Source organism: Seriola aureovittata, chromosome 16 (assembly GCF_021018895.1).
Source record: "Seriola aureovittata isolate HTS-2021-v1 ecotype China chromosome 16, ASM2101889v1, whole genome shotgun sequence".
Classification (NCBI taxonomy): Eukaryota; Metazoa; Chordata; class Actinopteri; order Carangiformes; family Carangidae; genus Seriola; species Seriola aureovittata.
Genome location: NC_079379.1, coordinates 3,212,888 through 3,236,162, shown reverse-complemented (window position 1 = coordinate 3,236,162; position 23,275 = coordinate 3,212,888). Strand labels below are relative to the sequence as shown.

At 44.0% G+C, this 23,275-nt stretch overlaps 1 protein-coding gene across 17 annotated transcripts in view; it reads left to right on the top strand.

Annotated features, from left to right (window-relative positions):
* macf1a (microtubule actin crosslinking factor 1a) overlaps nucleotides 1-21,045 on the top strand; it is a 233,585-nt gene extending 212,540 nt beyond the window's left edge. For 9 of the 17 annotated variants that reach the window (XM_056400183.1, XM_056400186.1, XM_056400188.1 and 6 more), the window contains 30 exons: nucleotides 476-702; nucleotides 839-961; nucleotides 1,059-1,160; nucleotides 1,270-1,371; nucleotides 1,657-1,830; nucleotides 2,086-2,241; nucleotides 2,568-2,765; nucleotides 3,296-3,424; nucleotides 3,907-4,089; nucleotides 4,272-4,427; nucleotides 4,573-4,779; nucleotides 5,051-5,170; nucleotides 5,309-5,478; nucleotides 5,601-5,760; nucleotides 5,888-6,082; nucleotides 6,189-6,461; nucleotides 6,565-6,753; nucleotides 6,873-6,984; nucleotides 7,119-7,276; nucleotides 7,512-7,674; nucleotides 7,757-7,911; nucleotides 8,087-8,161; nucleotides 9,834-9,851; nucleotides 10,657-10,774; nucleotides 12,219-12,281; nucleotides 12,998-13,030; nucleotides 15,169-15,386; nucleotides 16,719-16,841; nucleotides 17,855-17,963; nucleotides 18,737-21,045. In XM_056400183.1, coding sequence (XP_056256158.1) covers nucleotides 476-702; nucleotides 839-961; nucleotides 1,059-1,160; nucleotides 1,270-1,371; nucleotides 1,657-1,830; nucleotides 2,086-2,241; nucleotides 2,568-2,765; nucleotides 3,296-3,424; nucleotides 3,907-4,089; nucleotides 4,272-4,427; nucleotides 4,573-4,779; nucleotides 5,051-5,170; nucleotides 5,309-5,478; nucleotides 5,601-5,760; nucleotides 5,888-6,082; nucleotides 6,189-6,461; nucleotides 6,565-6,753; nucleotides 6,873-6,984; nucleotides 7,119-7,276; nucleotides 7,512-7,674; nucleotides 7,757-7,911; nucleotides 8,087-8,161; nucleotides 9,834-9,851; nucleotides 10,657-10,774; nucleotides 12,219-12,281; nucleotides 12,998-13,030; nucleotides 15,169-15,386; nucleotides 16,719-16,841; nucleotides 17,855-17,963; nucleotides 18,737-18,975 — 4,448 coding nt within the window. In that variant the 3' untranslated portion in view covers nucleotides 18,976-21,045. The remainder of the gene's footprint in view (nucleotides 1-475; nucleotides 703-838; nucleotides 962-1,058; nucleotides 1,161-1,269; nucleotides 1,372-1,656; nucleotides 1,831-2,085; nucleotides 2,242-2,567; nucleotides 2,766-3,295; nucleotides 3,425-3,906; nucleotides 4,090-4,271; nucleotides 4,428-4,572; nucleotides 4,780-5,050; nucleotides 5,171-5,308; nucleotides 5,479-5,600; nucleotides 5,761-5,887; nucleotides 6,083-6,188; nucleotides 6,462-6,564; nucleotides 6,754-6,872; nucleotides 6,985-7,118; nucleotides 7,277-7,511; nucleotides 7,675-7,756; nucleotides 7,912-8,086; nucleotides 8,162-9,833; nucleotides 9,852-10,656; nucleotides 10,775-12,218; nucleotides 12,282-12,997; nucleotides 13,031-15,168; nucleotides 15,387-16,718; nucleotides 16,842-17,854; nucleotides 17,964-18,736) is intronic. The other 8 variants (XM_056400193.1, XM_056400192.1, XM_056400177.1 and 5 more) reach the window with 4 other exon arrangements.
* Nucleotides 21,046-23,275: the final 2,230 nt, after the last annotated feature.

The following is a 23,275-nucleotide window of genomic DNA, read 5'->3' as shown; positions in this document are numbered from 1 at the left end:
GCTTCTGTGATCTGGGTGAAAAATATTAAAACCTTATTTTGGGCTCCAGTCCAACCAGCTCACTGACTGAACAATCAACTGAAAAGTAAGTCTCTGTTCTCTGGCACCAGGCCAGTGGGCAGACAGAGTCAGGTCTGGAACAGCATATTTCTTCCAACGCCACCACATCACCAAAACAAAACACATTCGTCTTTGTTAAATTTCTCTGCAAAAGAAGTTGGTGCTTTGATGCCCTCCGGCCCTCCACACGTCATGAGAATGAATGGCCCAGTGTGCAGCGGGAGTGGGAGTGGACTGATGACAGACTTCACTAACCGGGACTGGACGGCAAATTCTAACAAAGACAACATTATTACATTATTACAAATTTGAACTCCCAGATTAGACTTATTACTATTTCCCAGTGTGCCCAGTGTGCTCCCACTAACTCTACCAGCTTGTTTAATGCTTGACTCCTTCCCCCTCTCTCCTCCAGCCGTCCGCTCCCGCCTCCTGCGCCTGCGCTCTCTGTGGGATGAGATCCGGCAGCGAGCCGAGGAGAGGGAGGGGAAGCTGAACGACGTCCTGGACCTGGCCGGGAAGTTCTGGGCTGACGTGGCGGCGCTACTGAGCACGCTCCGAGACTCCCAGGACATTGTGAGAGATCTGGAGGATCCTGGTGTGGACCCCTCGCTCATCAAGCAACAGATTGAGGCTGCTGAGGTATGGAGAGAGAGAGAGAGAGAGAGAGAGGGGATGTGTAAATAAACAGTGGCATTCTGGGAGGAATGGAGTGTCTATAGTGTGGCTTTTTTTACTGTCTACGACTCATTATGACGTCTGTCTGTCCTTCCACTAGGCCATCAAGGCGGAGACAGACGGCCTGAGGGAGGAGCTGGAGTTTGTCAGGACCCTTGGGGCTGACCTCATCTTCGCCTGTGGAGAAACTGAGAAACCTGAAGTCAAGAAGACCATCGACGAGGTGAGAGATTAAGATTACATTAGATAACTGAAGTAGATGGAAATGTAGATGTGTTGATCCACTAATATAATAATTCTTCCTCCTGTCCTTGTCTCAGATGAACGCTGCCTGGGAAGGCCTGAATCGGACATGGAGGGAGAGGATGGAGAGACTGGAGGAGGCCATGACGGCCTCTGTGCAGTATCAGGACGCACTGCAGGTTTGTTGATCAGAAATACAAAGAAGCCAAACATGAATCTTGACCTTTTGTTTTGTTAAACATAATGATGTCATCTTTACACCCGCTCAACTGTGTCGTTCATTTCCAGTCTATGTTTGACTACCTGGACAACGCAGTGATCAAGCTGTGTGACATGTCAACGGTGGGAACTGACCTGGGAACTGTCAAACAGCAGATTGAAGAGCTCAAGGTTTGCATGAGAGTTTCGTCTTTCATTTTTCACCTGTCAGTCCTGAAAAAACGAGTCACATTTTACACACAACCTGTGTTAAAATCAGTTTTTATATGGTATAGAAATCTCTTAGTGCTTTTAGAAGTAGCTAAAAATCTCCTAAAACAAACTATATTTTGGATACCCAAGATACTTTTGTCAAAAACTAATAAAAGACTTCTCTCCTCTCTTTACCTCCCACCTCCTCCCACCTCCTCCTGCTCCTCCTCCTCCTCCTCTCATCCCTCCATTCACCCCGAGCAGCAATACAAGGTGGAGGTTTACCAGCAGCAGATCGACATGGAGAAGCTGTGCCACCAGGGGGAGCTGCTGTTGAAGAAAGTGTCAGACCAAACAGACAGGGACATGATCCAGGAGCCGCTGACCGAGCTCCGCCACCTCTGGGAGAACCTGGGGGATAAAATCACCCAGAGACAGGTACAGAAACCACATCTGGTAGCAGTTTTGACCAAGCAGTCCCTGAGTAACACACTGAAACCTCAACTGTTCCAAGGTCATGGTCCTGGGACTGACCTCGAGCTCTTACCCCGCCGTTTCCCTTGAGAAGTTGTCGATGTTGGTCTTTGTTGGCATTCTGTAGGATCGCATGTATTTGACAGCTGCTTTTCATTACAGTCCAAATATTTAAGTTCCTATTTTTAAGCCCGAACTTCTGTCTCTCTTCCACCACAGCACAAGCTGGAGGCTGCGCTGCTGGCCTTGGGTCAGTTCCAGCATGCCCTGTCTGAGCTGCAGGCCTGGCTGAGCCACACACACACCACCCTGGACACACAGCGGCCAGTCAGCTCTGACCCCAAGGCCATTGAGATCGAGCTGGCTAAACACCATGTATGTGCAAAAAACGGAGACTTCTTTTTCCTTCCTTCCTTCCTTATTCTTCTTGATCAGGTTGATATAGTAAAAGGAGCTTTCCTTAAAAGGTCTGACTCTGTAACTCAATTTGTTGTCACATTTTTGGCCGGTGAGCCTTTGTTTGTGCTACAGCCCGAACGTGGTTCGTTTTCTTCTCCTTGGACAGCCACAATACAATACAGTTGCCTCCTATGTTATTTTAACCTCCACAATCTTTTGCTCAGCTCTGCTCTGCTTTTGCTTCTCACCATTCAGATTCAGTTCAGTGTAATTAACCTCCGACTCCCTCCTCTGTGTCCCAGGTTTTACGTAACGACGTGCTGTCCCATCACGCCACGGTGGAGACGGTGAACAGTGCCGGCGCTGAGCTGCTGGAGTCGTCCCCCGGCGATGAAGCCAGCCACCTGAGGGATCAGCTGGATCAGCTCAACCAGAGCTGGGAGAACCTGCTGCTCAAGACACAGGAGAGGCAGAAACTGCTGGAGGCCGCGCTGCACCAGGTACCGTGAAGTAAAAGAGATTTCCCTTAGATCTTTACACTGTTGATGAACAACAACCCAGTCCTCATTATAGCAAAGAGAAGAAACAAATACAATCTAAAAACAGCACAGTTAACATTCAGTTCTGTATTTCATGTTTTAATTTTTCCTGGATGTAAAACTGACATTAAAAGTTCATTCTTGACCTTGGACACAGTAACTGTCAAAACAATCTCACCAGGTCCAGCACCACTTTCAATTGGACTTGCCAACTTCATCTGTTCAGGAAGGTTTTGTGAAAGAATCAAAAGCTCCAGAACAGCTACTAAATGGACCTTCTGATGAAATTTTTCTATCAAGAGCTTGTGGATGTACAGTTATTACACACGTTAAATCGCTATTATGAAATGATATCTGAAAGTAATGGGCTCTACTACAGCAGCAGATCAAAGCTATAGTGGAGATATTTTCATGAAATCTTAAGGTGCAGCTAAAATAATGAATTCATGCCTCCTCCTCCTCCTCCTCCTCCCACACGTGTTTCTCTGTAGGCTGAAGGTTTCCATGGCGAGTTGGAGGAGTTCCTCCAGTGGCTGAGGAGGACGGAGAGCCAGCTGTCTGCCGCCAAACCAACAGGCGGTCTCCCTGAAACAGCCAGGGAGCAGCTACAGCAGCACATGGTAACAGAGAATCACATAACACCTCTATGCCCACAATGTCATGAACAATACACACGTTAGAAGCAAGAAGAGAAACTCATTGTAACACTTGACACATTAATGTAATTCCCATGTTGGGGAAAAAAATACATTCTCCATCGCTAAGAAATGTTTCTGCATAAAATAGTTTTTTATTGTTGTTTATTGTTGTTAGAAGCACATGTGAAATGATTCCACATCATAAGGTTCCCACTGTATGAATACAACAACAGGTCATTTTCAGTGTCATAAACAGATTTTAAGAGCACATAAAACCTTTTACCAGCAGAGTTTTGAGCAGATGCTCAGAGTATTAGCTTACACGTGCTCATCTGTTTATACAGAGAGGCATTTGGCAGATGGTGACTATGAAAGTTTAATAGTGTCAATTGTTCTAAACTAACCAGTGAAACTCACCTTTATGCCTGAGAGTCAGTTCATGTTTGTGTCTTCTCTGTGTCCAGGAGCTTCAGGCTCAGCTGACTCAGAGAGCAGACCAGTACCATCGCCTGCTGGATCAAGGAGAGTCCATGCTGCTGGCTCGAGGAGGAGAGGAGGCAGGACCCGGTACCACCCAGACCCAGCAGAACCTGGCCATGCTGCAGAACAAGTGGGGCAGCCTCAACACCAAGATGGACGACCGCAGGGTAAGACTGTAACTCGTGGACTTTGTCTTTTTCTCTTTTTTTTTTAACTCTATCCTTCTCTGTTCTTTTCTTTATGTTCTATTTATCACATTTCTCAGTCAATGTAGATTTGAATTCTATATTTATGATCTTATTATCATCGTTGTTAACTTTGAACTCTCTCTATGAACTTTGTCTGACAGGGAAAGCTGGAGGAGGCTGTTTCCTTGGCAACAGGTTTCCAGACTTCTCTGCAGGACACCATCAACTGGCTGACCCAGGCTGAACAGACCCTGAACATGGCCCAGCCCCCCAGCCTCATCCTGGACACGGTCCTCTTCCAGATTGATGAGCACAAGGTAGAAACTGAATATAATCTAGTCATGAGAAACAGTGTTTCAAGATCATCATTCCTCCCTTCTTGTTGATGTAAACACATCTTACCCTGAATAAGATTTTACTGTTCCCAACACATTTTCCACTCTCGCCTCTCTCTCCATCCAGGTATTCGTGAATGAAGTGAACACCCACAGGGAGCAGGTCCTGGCTCTGGAGAAGGCCGGCTCTCAGCTTCGTTTTGCCAGCCTGAAGCAGGACGTGGTTCTCATCAAAAACCTGCTGCTCAGCGTCCAGGCTCGCTGGGACAAGCTGGTCCAGAGGTCACTGGACCGCGGCCGACACCTCGATGAGGCCCGCAAACGAGCCAAACAGGTACAGAACAGACAGTTACACTCACAGCTGATGGGCTTGTGCAGTTTATTTATTTCATATTTGAAACATGACTTAAAACCTTTATCACATGATAGAAATTATATCAATTTACACAATGTCTGAAATCGCACTTGACTTTGATAATAGAATTTGCCAAACGACTTCATGTATTAGTAAATAAATTAGTAAGAAATTATACCGACCTCTCTCAGCTAGGGAGTATTTATGTATCAGAATATCAAACTTAAACTCTGTCCCACTCCTGCTTTAGTTCCACGAGGCCTGGAGGAAGCTGACAGACTGGCTGGAAGAAGCCGAGAAAAGACTGGACTCAGAGCTGGAGATCTCCAACGAGCCAGACAAGATCAAAGTACAACTGGCCAAACACAAGGTACCATAGGCAATTATTAGCATATTTATTCTGTGCATGTATGCAGATATTTCCATGAGTTCAGTATTTCAATTTTTTTTCCTTTGATGTTCCCATTTACAAATCTGTTTCCTCATCTCCCTTTTTCTGCACATCCAGGAGTTTCAGAAAGCGCTGGGCTCAAAGCAGCCTGTGTACGACACCACAGTGAGGTCCGGCAAGGCAATGAGGGACAAGGCTCAGCTGCCTGCAGACACCCAGAAACTGGATCACCTGGTGGGAGAAGTCCGTGACAAGTGGGACACCGTCTGTGGCAAGAGCGTGGAGAGGTAAAGAGGAAGAAGGATATGGACTGAAACGGGTTTATCCAGATATCTGTCACAGCTCTGAATCATCAAATGAAAAATAAAACATGATCATTAAGAGATATTGTCTTCTCTCCTCCATCCAGACAACACAAGCTGGAGGAGGCCCTGCTGTTCTCAGGACAGTTTGCAGAGGCTCTTCAGGCCCTTGTTGACTGGTTGTACCGGGTAGAACCTCAGCTAGCTGAAGATCAGCCCGTCCATGGAGACCTGGATCTGGTGTCCAACCTCATGGACTCACATAAGGTGTGTACACTAAACAGAGCCGTGCTTGTCAGATTTGCATGAGAGGATAATAATGACCTTGTTGAACAGCCTTTGAATGACAGAACTGTGTTCTGCCTTCATCACTGTCTTATGTCTAAACCCACAGGCTTTCCAAAAAGAGCTGGGGAAGAGAACCAGCAGTGTTCAGGCCCTGAAGCGTTCGGCTCGGGAGCTGATGGAGACCGGTCGCGATGACACGGCGTGGGTCAAAGTTCAGCTTCAGGAGCTAAGCAACCGCTGGGATACAGTGTGTGCCCTGTCGGTCACCAAACAGACCCGCCTCCAGCAGGCTCTCAAGCAGGTGAGAGAATCTGCTCAAGTTGAAACTTTCTTCATCAGATGAAGCACACAGCGTCGTCAAAAACTTCTCCCTGTCATCTTTCTCACGTTCCCCCTCTCTCCGTCAGGCGGAGGAGTTTCGTACAGCTGTGCAGGTGCTTCTGGAGTGGCTCTCGGAGGCGGAGCAGACGCTTCGTTTCCGTGGCGTCCTCCCCGAAGAGGCGGAGACTCTGCAGCCGTTGCTGCACACACATCGTGACTTCATGGGCACGGTGGAGGAGAAGAGGGCGGATGTCAACAAGGCTGCTGGCATGGGAGAGGGCATCCTGACCCTGTGTCACCCTGACTCCATCACCACCATCAAACACTGGATCACCATCATCAGGGCGCGTTTTGAGGAGGTGAGGGGTGGAGGGTTGCTGTTGTTTTTGTTTGTCTCAAGTGACAAGTAACATGAGGGAAACACGATAGAAATCTTTTGTTAATCAAACTTTGACTCTACAGGTTCTGACGTGGGCGAAACAGCACGAGCAGCGGCTGGAAACAGCTCTGACTGAGGTGCTCAACAACGCCAACCTGCTGGAGGAGCTGTTGTCATGGCTACAGTGGGCTGAGACCACTTTGGTCCAGAGGGACACAGAACCGCTACCTCAAGACATCCCACAGCTCAAATCACTCATCACAGAACACCAGGTGGGTTTCCCATCAACTCACTCACTCATCAGCACATAGAATGAAGCCCCATAAACCTGTAGACTGTGTTTGGACTCCTCATTAACAGTTGTGTTTATCTCTGACCGTGTTTGTTCCAGATGTTTATGGAGGAGATGACGAGGAAGCAGCCAGACGTGGACAAAGTGACCAAGACCTACAAAAGGAAACCAGCTGAGCCTCCCAGCAGCCTGGCAGAGAGGAGAGGAGCTCGTACGTCAAACCTGTGTTTACCTCCTGATGCACAAATATTATGATCTCCTACTTTCTGACAATAACATAAGAGCCTGTGGTGGAAATGCACACATTACTCACAGTATTACATTAAATCTCTGCAACCTCCTCAGGCAAGCAGCAGCAGCAGCAACAGCAGCAACAGGCCGCGATGCAGGTCCCCGGAGGAAACCCTCGACTCAACCAGCTCTGTGCACGGTGGCAGCAGGTTTGGCTGCTGGCTCTCGACCGCCAGCGCAAACTCAACGATGCCCTGGACAGGCTGGAGGAGGTATCTCACATCTGTACATTTAGATGGAGTGAAATTGATGTGAAATTCTGGGTGAACACCTGTATTTGAGTTACATTCCTGGCCAATCAGAGCTCCATTTTTCTTTCTGAATTTCTTAATACAACTGGCAATAACTCAGTATTACTTTCATATTAACACTGTCAGCTCATTGTATATATTCTAATCAGTTTTTATGACTCTGATATGAAGTGTAACACACATTACCCACTTTCAGCTCAAAGAGTTTGCCAACTTTGACTTTGACGTGTGGAGGAAGAAGTACATGCGCTGGATGAACCACAAGAAGTCTCGTGTCATGGATTTCTTCAGACGCATCGACAAGGACCAGGATGGAAAGATCACACGCCAGGAGTTTATCGACGGCATCTTGGCCTCAAGTAAGTGATGACATGAGATCATTTAGTTGGTTTGCTGTCGATATACTGTAGATTGAATATGGATTCTTGTCCTTCTGTGCAGAGTTTCCCACCAGTAAGCTGGAGATGACAGCGGTGGCAGACATCTTTGACAGAGATGGAGACGGTTACATCGACTACTACGAGTTTGTTGCTGCTCTTCACCCCAACAAAGACGCTTACAGACCGACCACTGATGCTGACAAGATCGAGGATGAGGTAAGAAAAATCTAAAGACAAATGCATAAGTACGCATCTCCAAAGATGGTATGATGATACGTATGGTGCAGTACTGGGGCCACGTATTTACACTGGACGGGCCCAGTGATGAGTCATTGTTTGTAAATGTGGATGCAGGGAGACATTCACTGACATGTTGTGTGGCGTTGTGCAGGTGACTCGGCAGGTGGCCCAGTGTAAATGTGCCAAGAGGTTCCAGGTGGAGCAGATCGGAGAGAACAAATACCGGGTGAGCTCAGTTCACTTTTTGGTTCATTTTAACACTGACATCATTTATAGAATAGGTTACAAATAAACTGTTATTTTATCCCTAACAAAAGAATGTTAATGTTCATAGTAATTAATTGATTTTTAATTGTTAACAGAGCTGGGTCAAAGCAGTTGGTTTTTTTCTCCTCTGAGCTTTTATTATTAGACAAGTCAGCATCATCAGACATGTCTTAACTCTACAGTGAAATTCACATCAAGTCTTATGATCAGATGTTTTCACTTGATTTCACATTTTGCTGCCAACTTTTCTTACTCTGGCAAACAAACTACGAGTTTGTGCAAAAGTGAAGAAAGTGTGAACTTGCTCTGATCGATAAAAGTTACTTTGCAAACACTTTGACTCAGTTCTTATTAAAAAACAATTTATTTTAACCGGCTGTCTTCACTTTTCCATCAGGCAACAATTAACAACTCATATTTCTCAACATAACTTCACGGCATTTTAATGTGTCACATCTCACATCATGGTGTCATGGTGTATTTATAAGTGTTTAAACTGTCTGTATCATTACATTGAAATAACATGTTAATAACGTCTCACAGCACTCCAGGATTATCAGCTGAGCCTTCTCTGTCATCACCAAAGCATTAACATAACCGTGTAAATGAGACAGCATAGATACACACTGGGCTGCTGGGAAACAAAGAGGCGGAGCTCTCCCTGATTTAATCGCTCTGTTGTGAGGTGGTGTTCAAACCAAGCAGGATTTTAGAGTTGTCAAATAATCCAACTACCTGTGCATCTTTTGAAAGTTTTCCAAGCTCCAGCTCACTGGTAGTTGGTCACTGTGAACCTAAAGCAATCAAATACAGAAGTAGAACAATGATCAAAGAAAAGTGCAGGTTATAAATGTACCTCAGTCTATTTTAATGCCAGGTTATGTATTACAAGTGACTGAATTAGATAATGTAATAATAACGCAAAACACAATAAGAACAGACATATAATCGAGTCTACAGAACAAAAATACAAACTAGAGCTTGACATTCTGTTAACCCCCAGAAGAAAAAGCTAGAAGAGCCACAGTGTTTGTAATAGTTGCCCCAGCAGTCTGTGTGTATCTGTGCATCATTTTACAGTGGCCATAAACTTTGAGCAGCTTCTTCTGGATCGGCCATCACTACCACTGCTGCAGTGTGTGATCACTCCATCATTATCCACTGGGTAATGATTTCCAGCATCTCATTGCAGGACACTGGGGATGCTGATTGTACACCAGTTAGTCTGTCTTTTGTGTGTGTGTGTGTGTGTGTGTGTGTGTGTGTGTGTGTTTGTGTGTGTTTGTGTGTATTTGCTTGTGTGTGTGTGTGCTCACGTTTTGTTTGTCTGGCTTCACTTTCCGTCACTCTCTCTGTCTTCACCCCATCTCGCCGTCATCAGCTGGCAGTATTAAAGAACATCTTCACAGCCACACTCTCATCTCCGCTGCATCTGTTCGCTTCCACCACTAATTCTGGGCTCAAATAACAGAAATACACAAACTTTACAGTTTATGAGAACCAGCTTTTAGAACAAATAAATGGCCTTTCATACATGAGAAGACTTCAGTTGACAGTACATGTTGTTTCACTCTTGCTCTGTTTCTTTCTCCTTGTGTTCCTCTGCTCCGTGTCTACTGGATTTATTGTAGTTCTTCCTCGGAAACCAGGTAAAGTGACTCTCGCTGCTGTGATTGGATGAGTGAAATCTGCTTCACGGTCCTCCACCAATGGAGTGCTGTCCTTTCTGCTGTCACATGTTCAGTAATTCTATATTAAACACTGTTTAAAAAAGAGAAGAAGAAGCACTCCATTGTGGCTTTGCAGCGTGTAAGCAGGTTTCACCGTCCGACCCGTGTGACTGCTGTGATTTGTTTGGTGTTGAGAGCGACAAATTGCACAATGTGAAGCAGGCGACAGTGACATGGCTGAAGTGGTAATTAGTGGTGAGGTGATGTATAGTCTGCTTTGGACTGAAGCTTGGGAGCAAATCAAGCTGCTTGGAGACAGACTGAGAAAATTCCTTCTGTGCTGGTATCGCTTTGCTGGGCGGTTTGAACATTTCAAGTGTTGTTTTTAAAGTTGAAAGACTAAATGTAGAAGAAGCCGTGGTTTCTCCTGTAAATGATGCTTAGATTTGGGCGGCTGGGTGATTGATTGACCTGAAGTTCTGTCAGTGCATGTTTTTTCTGTCATTGCATGAAGTAGAAGAGATCATCTGTTCGGATTTGGTTCTTTGATGCTTGGTGTGATGCTGCAAATCATCTAAAAGTCATCTATGAATATATCAACTATTATTTTACTCACTGATTTTCTCCTCATCTTACTCTCTTCTCTCTGCTTCATCAATTCCCTCTCTCACCCTTTGTCTTACTGTTTCTCTCGTCGTTCTGTCCTCTGTTCATTTTTCTGTTATCCTCTGTTCTCCTCCTCTTCCTTGCTCCCTCTCTTTTCTCTATTTTTTTATCTCCTCAGTTCGGTGACTCTCAGCAGCTGCGTCTGGTGAGGATTCTGCGCAGCACGGTGATGGTGAGAGTCGGAGGCGGCTGGATGGCTCTGGATGAGTTTCTGGTCAAAAACGACCCATGCAGAGGTGAGTGATGTTCACACACATACATTCACCTCAAAGGTTCCCGCTCTCTCTCTCTCTCTCACACACACACACACACACACACACACACACACACACACACACACACACACTCACACTCACAGAAGCTCAGATTCCTCAAAGACACACACCTAAACATATCGTGGTTCCTCCTCTGTCTCACTTTCTTTACTTCACATGCATTCACATCCAGCCGATACCAATGTTCATTTTTTAACAAAAACTTTTGAAAATGAGCTCTTCAATTTTGTTAATCTTTGAATTATGACTAACATATGTTCGGAGCACCACTCATTAAATACATACATATTTGACAGCAGATGTAATAAGAAATTTTGAACATTAAACTTCAGTGGAATTTAAATTATAGTTAATAGCAACTATAAATCAGAATACAAATATAACAATATATATTTAACATAAGAAAAATAAGATTGAAATGTATAAAGATTTTAAGTTTTAAATTTAAGAATTTATACTTACATTTTTATGAAGTATCTTCCTTGATACACACCAGCAAAATGATTGCAACAATAAAACAGATATTGTCAGCATATTAACATGTTTGTATCCATGTTACAAATGTTATATGGGTCATAGTGGACTTGGATAATCAGTCTTTTTATGTAGAAGCAAGAAAAAAAAACAGCGACAGGGAGGCAAATGGGATTTTAGACCGCAACTGTGCAGACGCAAACCCTCAGCCACATGTCCTATCCTGGTCCTGGTCCTGGTCCTGGTCCTGGTCCTGGTTCCTGGTTCCATTCACACTGAAATGATTCTAAAGCAACAAAAGTATCACTATTTATATTATTATGATATTATTCATACCTCTATTCATATTTTCAGTGTTTTGTAATATCGGTCTGGCTCTAGCACTCGCACAAACATACCACCACACTTCTCTTTACAAAAGCAGACTCCTGCACTGAGCTCCTGACATCACCAAGCATCAGTTAGTGACAGCACACAGATCAGGAGCACGGGACACAAAAACACTCCGGCAGAACCAAGTCAAGTTTGTCAAGTTGTCTGTCAGCAGGTGACGCAGGAACCTGCCGCACCGCCTCACGTTTCTCTCCAGTGTTTCTTTCCAGTGATGTCTACAGTCGGTGTTTTTGTCGGGCTCCTCAGAGCGGTATTTCTTTCCATCTCTCTGACCCAAATCTCCCAAATCCCAAAATCCGTTCCCTCCGAGTCCATCCTCTGTCGACCCTGAAGGAGCTCGTCATCTTATCTTGTCACATTTTTATTTCTGTATAAACACGACCGGCTCTCTCCTCAGTCTCTGTTCTGTCTTTTCTTTTTATTTATGTTTCATTCTTTCTTAAATATAACAGTAGTATTGCATGGTGCATGATCCTCAGTTCTCTCCTTCTTCCTCCCCCTCTCTTTTCTCCCTCCCTCCCTTTTTCTCTTTCCTCAGTGCAACATCCAGGACTTAAGATTCTCCGCTCCGATTCCAGTAGCTCCATCTCATCTCGTATAGGTTGGATTTCTCCTCTATGTCTTACGCTTTCACTCTCTCCTAACTGCTCGTCTTCTCTCCGTCACATTTGTTTTGGTCAGTTTTTTTTTTTTTTTTTTTTTTCTTTTGTTGCTCCTGGACTCTCTTTCAGATCTCTTCTCATTTCTCTTCCTATTTCTCTTTCCTTTTTTCTCTCATTTTCTCTTCCATTTATCTCCATCTTTCCTCCAACTATTCTTCCTCTTTGTTTTGGTCTGTGGGTTTGGCCTTGTTGCTGTGCCTTGCTGACTGATCACCTGACTAACGTTATGTCTCCCCACTGTTCTGCTCCTCCTCTCTCCTGACCTCTCCCCCTGGCTGTCGCGCTCACGCAAGCTCTGAAATCCTGAACTGTTCACGTTTTTCTAAACATGTTTCAAGGGTCACTGACTCGTCCGGACCCCCACTGGTCAGCTGTGTGTGTGTGTGTGTTAACAGTCTCTGTGTGCTTGTGTGTGAGTGTGTTGATGGTTGTGAAGAAGGAATTTTTGACAGATTCTTTAAGCAGTCTTGGCTCCAGTAACAGAGCCTGTGTATGTGCATGGGTGTGTTTTGGGCGAGTCCATGAAGTGGAATCTTTGTGTGTGTGTGTGTGTGTGTGTGTGTGTGTGTGTGTACTGTGTGTTACTGTGTGTGAGACTTTTCTTCATTCCACCATGAGCATGCAGTTATTTCACATTGTCTCTTGTGTCTCTTAGTGACAGTCACTCCTGGCTATTTCTGCTGCCGAGGTATCTACACTTCCTTTCTGTCTCTCACTCCATTCCTCCATCTCTTTCACTCTTCATCCATCCATCCGTCCAGCTGTCAGTCTCCATCTTTAACCACAGCTGTCTTCTGTGTGTCTATATATGTGTGTGTACAGTTTATAACTGTGGTCAGGTTTGGGTGTATAGGCGTTGATGTCAGTCTTGTCTGTGTGCCACATGTCTGCGTCATGCTTTCCTCACTCACAACAAAAGCAGGATTTGGTCAACCCCTGGTCTTTCTATTTAATTTGTCTATTCTTTAAGTACTTTTTAAAAAAATTAGTACATTTTACAAGTGAGCTTACAAACTGAACACGGATGAGAAGCTCAGCAGAAACCAAAAGGAAAACAGAATGTGTAAAACTTCTGTATCATCTTACCTTATGACATCAGATCTTGTTTATTATTTCATTATTTTCTAGTTTGACCCCTCCCAGAAAAAAGGAAACACATGCTTCATCAAATCTGTGAAACCAAAGAGTAAAGAGTCAGTGAGTGTGTAAGACCTGGGCGTGGCCAGCCTGGGTTTCTAATAACGCTGGCTTCCAACGCGGCTCCTTTAAATGTGATGGCTGGTTGGTGGGAGACACAATTACAGGGTGCACCTGGCTGGCTGGCGTTGAGGGGGGACGTAATTGCAGGGTGCACCCGTTTAATTGACTTGCCTTGCTGTTCGGTTGCTAGGGACGATGGCCATGAGGCTAGGAGTTGCACTGCTGCTACAGCTAGCTGCAGCCTTCTTCTCTTCTTTTTTTTACACTCCATTTTTCACTTGTTCATCTTGTTTCTCTTCCATGTTTCCTCTGTCTCTCTTCTGTCTCTCTTCTCTCGTTCTTCTGTGAATTTTTTGTTCTTTTTTTTGTTATCTCTTCTGTCCTCTCTCTCTGTCTTTGTGGCTGGCTTCTCCAGGCTTGTTGTTGTCTGCTGGGGCTGCTGCACTACTTTCTATCCGAGAATGCTGCTGAGTGTCTTTTGAAGAAGGGAGAAACCCTGAGTCTCTGGGCTCTCTCCTGATAAGCATAAACCAGGCATGAGCCCCACATGTATTTATGCACATACTGTGTATACGCTGCAGAGCTGAGATGCTCCTTCGCAGCCAGAAGAGAAAATGAACTGAAGTGGGAGCGCTTGTTGAAAAACGAGAGAAGAGAGGCTGTGCTTTTGCTCCCTCCGCCCTCAGATGGTTTTAAAGCAAATACGCAATGAAAGTTTGTGTCACACAGCGACATCTTTCACGAGACTGGAGACACCTGCCATCGCTGACATTTTGTGAAAAACACTTATTTGCTGTCTTGCTGAGAATTAGATGACGAGACTGATGCCTCGCTCACATCTGAACAGTAAATATGAAGTTACAGTCAGCAGCTGATTAGCTTAGCTTAGCATGAAGAGGTGAAACAGCTAGCCTGGTGCTGCCCAGAGGGGGAAAAATCTCCTTACCTGCACCTTAAACACTCACTGATTAACACCTTTTATCTCCTTTGTTGAATTCAAACAAAAACCAAGGTCAAACAGCTGTCAGCTTTATGCTAAGCTAAGCTAAATATCTCTGCCTGTCTGTTCTAACATACAGACATGAGAATCTGACTCTCCGTGGGAAAGCAAATAAGTATATTTCCCAAAATGTTGAACAATTCCTTTAAAGATAATATCAGCACTTTTAACTCTGTTGAGAAAATAATCTCTCCAGTGCAGAAAATATTTTCTCTGGACTTGAACAGGGAAATATTGACGGTTTTATTTGCAGCGATGACGTGTGTCTCCACGTGTCCTCGCTGACTTTGGTTGCGTATCAAATAAATTAATGTATTTCTACTTTTGCACTCAAACCAAACACTCGCTCACCCCTCCCCCTTAAAACAACTCAACCAAAGTGCACTTACGACCCCCCAACCCCAAAACTCCCGAAATCCCCAACCCCACCCCTCCAAACTTCCGCTCTGCTCACGTGCACTCTCAAATGAAACATGCACGGACTCTGATGTCTGCAGCCAAGGAAGCACTGACTCTCTCCCTCACGCTGCTCGCTGCCTCTGCCGCCCCCTGCTGGAGGAAAACTGTGAGCCCACACATGCAAAGCAGCTCATTTGTCTCCTCCGTTTCCCTGTTTCTGTCTCCAGCTCGTGGTCGCACCAACCTGGAGCTGAGGGAGAAGTTCATCCTTCCTGAAGGAGCGTCTCAGGGTCTCGCCGCGTTCCGCTCCCGGGGCCGACGCTCCAAACCGGGCTCCAGAAACGCCTCCCCCACCCGTTCCTCCTCCTCGGCCTCCCACAGCGGCGCCTCCCTGCCCTCTGCACCGTCCGCCCCTGCTACACCCACAGCCTCCGCATCATCCAGGGTAAGAGCTGACATCAGCATTTCAGATTTCTACTGAGTTCAGAGTAGAGGCAGGATCTACTTTCATCAGATGTCTTAATTCAAGTTTTTTAAGTTCTATTTTTTTTCAAGTTTCTATGCACCTCATGTCTACTCCTTTCAGATATCGTAATACTTTATGAATCATAGCACTTTTCTGAAACACAACCAGACTTCACTATGTACTGTACTAAAACTAAGGCAATTTAGTGTGAAATTGATCTTAAATTTTATACCACAAATAATTTAAAAGACATTTAAAAGTCTTAGTTTTGTATTTCTACAACTTGCAGGTACCTTTTGTTCACACTGAGAAGAAACACATGACAGCACAGTTAAAGACAAATTCAACATAACCATAAAAAACAGTATCATAATATTTATGACAACATGCTTGTGCAGGTGAAATGAAAACACTAGTAAACATTAAAAATCACTTGTTCTTCAGTCATCATTTTGTGTAATTACAGTGAAACCCGTTAGAGTAATTACAGACATATGAAACTTGCAGTGTGGTTTGTTCTGTCCTAAATCATGGGAATAAAAGTTCTCATCTGTGTTTCCCCTCAGTAGGAAAATAAAAAACAGTGAGAAGCTTTAAAAAATACTGTAGTATAAGAACACACACGTACCTGATCCTCCATCTTTTCACACACACTTATCACCCTCATCCTCTGTTCTGTGTTGGAGGTAGTAATGTTGGATAGAAACATCGTCATTGTCGAAACAAAAACACTCAGAGTCCATCAGACCACATGTTGTCATTAGTGTTGATGTCGTCATCTGATGTTGGTGATGTTGTCATTTGTCAGCACTGTCACCTGATTATGCATCTGTGTGTGTGTGTGTGTGTGTGTGTGTGTGTGTGGAGGGGGAGGGAGGGGGACCTGCATGTGTGTGTGTTATGGGTTTAGGTTACACATTGTTCAGTTGTTGTCATCTTCCTGTTGTTGTTGTTGTTGTCAGAAATCACCACATCCTTAACTGTGATTTTTTTTTTTTTTTTTTTCTTATTTCTTTGTTGTTGTTTTTTTCTTTCATCTTTTTACCTTCTCCCCTCGTTCCTGTCATTCATCCCTGCTAACCCGGCTTCAAAAATGTGTGTCAATTAAAAAAAAAAAAAAAAAAAAATTACACTCACACAAACACACACTGCGCTGCACTCCCTCGCTATCAAACCACTCCTCCCCCTCCCTCCATAACTCCTCCCCTCCTCCTTACTCCATTTGCTTCTCTCCTATGCTGCTTTGCTCTCCTCCTTCTCCTCCACCCTTCCTTTCTTCCTTCCTTCCTCCCTTCCCCTTCCTCCCTTCAGTCCTCCCATACTCACTCGCGTGACTATGCCAAGCCCTGGCTGGCACACAGTAAAACTCCAACGCCAACCAAGTGCCACTGCTGCCCAGATCTCGGTCACAGCCACACCACTCCTGGGCACGAGGTAACACACTCAACCCCACCCACCTACCTCCCTGTCCCACCCCACTGAATGCGCTAATGCACTAACGCACACTCCTGGGGGCTCACACACCACCACATCTAAAGTTTTACTTTTGCTGCGGTCATGTGAAAACATTGAAACTCCAGTTTCACTGGTTTTAATGTTTGAGTTTGAGTTGAGAGATTGTTTCATCTGCTGAAGGTTGTGAAAATATTCCAACCTTTGACTTGAGAAGAAACATGATGTGGTCGAGCTCAGACCGAGTAATCAAATTACTTTATAATTATATTTAAAAACACACGGGGAAGGTTTGACTGGAAAGAAAGTGAATGTGGGAACATCTGAAAAGCTGTTTACTCACAGATCATATTGAGTTTAAGCTTTGAAAGATGTTCAGATTTGAATTTCTTCAGTTGTCTTATCACCTGATTATTGTGGAGCTGAAACAATTATTTGATTAATCGATAATCATTAATTGACAGAAAATTCATCACCAACTACTTTGATAGTTGATTATTCATTACGGTCATTTTTTTCTAGCAGACATTACAAAAAATATTTATTGGTTGAAGTTTATTATTTGTGGGATTAGATGCTTTTATTTGTCTAATTTCACAATAAACTGAATTTGTTTGGGTTTTAAACTGTTAATCAGATAAATCAGGAAATATGAAGATGGAACCATGGAAATTGTAAATCAATAATGAAAATAATCATTGTTGCAGCATGAGTTCAATGCTCTACTCCTCTTAGGCTTTGTTATAAAGTAATTTAATCTAATATGAATCTTTCACAAACACAGAATATTGAGAACTTGTAGATGTTTGTGTTAAAATGTTTCTGTGTAGTTTTCATTTTTGTGTTTGTTTGTTTGTAGGTCTATTTCTTGTCCATGTCCATGTGACGTGCTGTTTATTTGTTCAGGAGTAATAGTGTGTCTGTAGTGTGATGCTCATGAGCTCAGCTCCACAGTGGTGTCACCCTCAGCTGATGTTTCCTGTGTTCTCCTGCAGGGCGCGGCGTCAGGGTCCAAACTGAAGAGGCCGACCTTCCACTCGAGCCGAGGATCACTGAGCGGAGAGAACGGAGGGACGACACACACCAGCAAACCAGGACGAAGTGGTGAGACAGCGGCCGTGTTTATACTGTCAAACACTTTCATGTTGCTAAAAATGTGTTTTCACCTTTTTAGCTAATTGTCCTAAAAAATGAAACAAGAGAAACAGCCATCCTTGCAGCTCAGCAGGGCTGCACCTAACAGCCTTGTTAGCATCAGCATGCTAACATTTACTCATTAGCACTAAAAATAAATTACAGCTGAGGGTGATGTCATGAGCTTTGCAGGTATTTGTGCATAAACCATGATCATAAGTCCTGGGCAAATTAAAAATTTGACCCGATGATGGCAAATGAAGGAATCACCAGATTAATTACGAGTCATCCTCAGGAGGAAATGAATGTCTGCACCAGATCTTAAAACAATCCATCGAACAGATGTCATGACATTTCATTTAAAATCACAAATGTGAACCTCATGATGGCACTAGAAGATTTCAAAGCTACAAAATTCAGTGCCAGTTCTTTGAGTAGATGTTTAGATATTTCACTGGTTCATGTGAAAACTGCTGGTGGCATCGGATTAAAAGTTAAGGGTTCTTCATATTCCATAGGATTCGTCCTCTAGGGACCATGAACGTGGTTATTTAGACATTTCAGTCTTGATCAAAATGGTCGATCGCCCCCCCCCCAACATTACTTTATGACTTTACAGTGACTTAAAACCATTGTCACAAACTCATAAATGTCCTTGACAAAACAAAGACTTACCCTTCACATTTTTTGCACTTTTAAACTCTTTCCCTCTAAACTGTCTAAACTTTTCATCTCCCTGTCAGATCCAAAGCGAGGAGCCAGCGGTCCGACCAGCCGCGCCGGCAGCCGGGCGGGCAGCAGAGCCAGCAGTCGCCGCGGCAGCGATGCCTCAGACGCATCAGAGCTCCAGGACGCTCGCTCCATCTGCTCCGACGCCTCAGATACTCCGAGACGACCCGGCAGCGGGGCCAAACCCTCCAAGATCCCCACCATCTCCAAGAAGGCTCCCAGCCCAAAGACCCCGGGGTCGGCAAAGAAATAACGGCCACAGAAACTGGAGAAGAACGGTTACACCTCCCTGTTACAGAGGGTGGACTGCTATCGGCCATCTTGGGTGTACCAGCTCTTCAATCTGAACATCCATCCAATTTGTGCACTAGGACTCATAATTAATAGGGGAAAGAAGGAGGTGGATAAGACGAGCGAGTCTCCTTCTCACTCTTTCCCCGTCGGCTGAAAACATGCACAAGAGGAGAAAGGTTCTGGTCCCAGACCAGAGTCTGCGGGGGTGAAACCGACTTTTCCCCTTTAAGAAGCGACCCCAGTTTGCCTTCCAGTCTCCTGCTTCGTCTTTCTAAAGTTCCGCCCCAGCGTGGAACCAAACACCAACGGACTTGACGTGATGCTGCCTTACTTTGTGTACACACTTCTGTCCCAATCAGACGGAGCGACACACAAAAGTCTTTAAACTGCTTTATACCACACTGACACACAAACACACACATTTTAACTCAGAGGCGGGGAAGGGAGTGGGACACACCACCACCACCACAGCTACAAAAACAAAAAAAGCTCAGATGACATTCAGGAAAAAGAAAAGAATTGTGGGTAATTATTTTGGCTTGTGGGCCAGATGCCTCAACGATGAGTTAAAAAAGAAAATATGCAACGACTGCCATGTCGCTTCCTCTGGACTGGTTGGCAAGAAAAAGAGTCACCTCAGCAGATCTGCAGACGCAGACACCACGTGTGGAGAGCTCAGGAGGCGGGAAACGCTGCCTGACACACACACACACACACACACCGGCTAACCTCAGACTCAGAGGATCGGTGGTGGTGGTGACAGTGGTGGTGGTGGTGCTGCTGCAGCTGAGGGCAAACACTCACACACACAAACACCGCAGAGCAGACTCCTCCTGACCGCTGGAACGTTAAGATCAGCCTCGTGTGCATTTCAGCGAGGGGCGGTGTGGTTCTGTCACATGCCGGCATAACAATCCGACACACAAAAATCACAAACTGGCAATAGAAAGGACTATTTTTATGGTGACACACAACTAACAGCACATTACTGACAATATAGGACATGTGTAACCTAACCCGATGTTAATGCCCGTGTTCGCAGAGTTCCACAACCAGCATGCACTAATTGTCTCTTCCTCTGCAGTTCCACCTTAATGTCTACACTGCGTTGCCCTTAGCAACTCAGCAGCACACACACACACTCACACACACGGTGGTGTGTATCATGTGTGTCTTTGTTAAAGGAAATAATAGAGGTCATTGACTTGAGTCACTGTATGCAAAATTTTAATTTGCGAATGTCATTTTTCTCCTCGTTGTTTTCTGGTTAATTTATAATCCAGTTGTACTTTTGTTATTTAGCTTGAAAGAAAAATCTATTTATTTTTCAGTTTCATGTCATATCACCGTTGGCGGAGAGTGATTTAGTATTATGGTTAAAGACATTGTGATTTTTGTACCAAGGAAATGTCCACTCCGCTCTTTGACATTATCTGTGTGTAAAGTGTGTTTCTACTTCATTGTAACATGACATTATTCACTAGGTCTCTGATTCTAGTGGCAGCCTTGTTTGTTTAAGTTTCTTCTTTTTGCTAATGACTATAATTCCCAGACCATGACCAAAGGGGTTTGCCCTTCATGTGTAGAGAGAACTACAAATATGAATGACAGGAGTCCTGGGCAGAGCGGACCAATGAGAGCGGGTTTCCTCCCTCATGTTCCTCCCCAGCGTCTCTTCTTCTAGGCTTTTTTTCAAATGTCCCGTCATTGATGGGGCCGAGTTGTCTCTGTGTTATCTCAGTGTAAGAGATGAAGTTTATGAAAACTAATGAAATGACAGTAAGAAAGAAGAAGACATCACATCTTAAGGTGATTTTTATTTATTTATTGTCTCTCTGAGGAGGGGGGGGTTCAGGGTGAAGGAGACGAGTCCACCACCTTTTGATGCTGTGCTACTCTTAGTGTGATGATGACAACATGGAGGGAGGGGGGATGGGTGTTACTAGGAGTCAATTGTGTAAAAGTTAAAAAACTAAAATTATAAACTTTTTTGTTCTGTTTTTGTATTAAAAATATGCTTGCAGTAAAACTGTTTCTTGTCTTTGATGTATGTCAGTTTTTATTTCTACATTTACCTGCTGTTATTTTTATTTTTGATTCATTTTTCTTTAGCAGCAAAATTTGGATTAAGTTCATTGAATTCAAATTTTTTATTGTTTAGAAGCAACTTTTGAGTGTGTGTGTGTGTGTGTGTGTGTGTGTGAGAGTGTGAGTTTGTGTGTGTGTGTGAGTGTGAGTTTGTGTGTGTGTGTGTCTGTGAAATTTTGCAGCGTTTTTCATTGATTATCTACAGAAGCGTAATGCATTTGCTTTCTCTGAATGTAAGAGATGATTATCTCGTCCATCATCTATCTCAGAGATATAATCTCGTTAACTCTGAAAAACAGAGCAGATGTTTTTTCTCAAGTGAAAACATTACGCTTCTGTAATTATCTCACATTGTTCATGTTTTATTTCATGATTAGAATTACATGTTGATGTCTTGGCGTGAGTATGTATATATGTATGAGTCAGTAGGATGTTTTTTGTAATCATACCGGTGAAGACCTGTGTTGATTTTCTTTATATATTTATGGATGTTTCGGTTTTTCTTTCCTTCCCCATGTTTATGATTTTCATTCATTTTGCATGCAGTGTAAACATTCTTGCATATGATCTCTTAGACGTAGGGTGAGTTTACATGCAATGAGCTAAATGGATGTCATTTTGTTTCCCTTCTCTTGTGCGTGCCTTCACACACGCACGTCTGACAACAGACCACAGGCTCAAAGGCAGCGACCGGACATTTCTAGGTAATTATCCTGTGAGAGATAAGGACACACCCGACTGGATCTTCACTCCATTGGACCGTGAGGAGGTACACGCATGAGGAGGAGGTGGCTGGAAGTCATTTTAATAATTAGAAAACTCTCATGTCTCTCTCTCCTCCTCTCCGTCTTTCTCTCTGAGTATTTGTCATTGTAGGTTTTTAAATCACAGTCTCAGTTTATGTGTCTGTGAGACAGAGACGGAGGATTTGAAAATAACTTTGTCCTGTTTATTTGGTGGTTCCACCGGAGATGATGAGGTCTGAGTCCACCCTCTGCAGCTGTGTGTACACACACACACACACACACACACACTCACTCCTCTCATTTTCTGTCCACTCTCAATCCATCTACGCCCGTCCTCCCTGCAGTCCATCTGTCATCCCAGACCTCTCTCTCTGATGACAGTCCTCGCTCTGTTCCACCACTTCTGTCTCCCAGGAATTTCATTTTTCATTTTTGTTGGGTTTGTATGGTTTCAAGGGCACTCATTCCCTCTCTTTCTTTTCTGTCTCTCGTCCTCAGCTCACTCCCACTCTGTTCTTCCACCTCCTCCGCTTCAACCTCTCTCACTCCTCTCACCATTATCTCTCCAGACAAAACCCCCTAAAGTTGCAGATGTGCAGGGAAAAGAAAAATAAAATGGGCAGAGGGTTAATTCCTGGCATTTGGGACTCGCCCTTTCGGCCAGGACAGAATGAACCGCGGTCAGTTTGGTTTGGTCAGTGTTATTCATGCCTTTCAAAGTGACCACAAGTACCAGGCTGCTTTGAAGAAAAGAGTACACAAACACGAGCTGGCACAGGGCTGAGCCTCACTACTATATTTGAGTCACTTCTTCCCTCCAAATCCTTTTGGTTTAGACACACACATACACCGAGTGTGTTTGCATTAGGTCTGCTGCAGTGCAAGCTCGCTCAGCTAATGAATAGCTCAACGGGAAACGGTGTTACACGGTGAAACAGAAAACCCGCCACTTCAGAGTTCAAGAGCTGAAAGTTTTTTCCTAAAGTGTTAGTTTGAGGCAGACTCAGTTTGGAGTTCAAATTTGATGTTTTCCATTTTGTTGCCTCCAAACCTCAGTGATGTTTAGAGCTTTGGCAAAGGAATAAAAAAAATATTCATCCAAAGTGACAAATGTGCCGCAGTTACAGAGTTACGGAGTTACGGAGTCCCAGAACTGACAAAATGCAGTAAAAGGTTATGATGAAGTCAGAAAATTGAATACATCAATAAATTCATATTTTTAGTCAAGTACTAACTAGTGCAATGTAAAAAAAAACAAAAAACAAAAACCTAAATTTTTCTTTTTACCTTCATTCATCTGATGGAAAAAAGGAAAAAGCTGATTTTTTTTTCCTGATTAAAATGAAGAAAAAAAGCGCCTGTTTAAATGGCATGCTAACGTTTACAAAGTTCCAAACAACAAATTCTACGGAAGCTGAGAAAGGC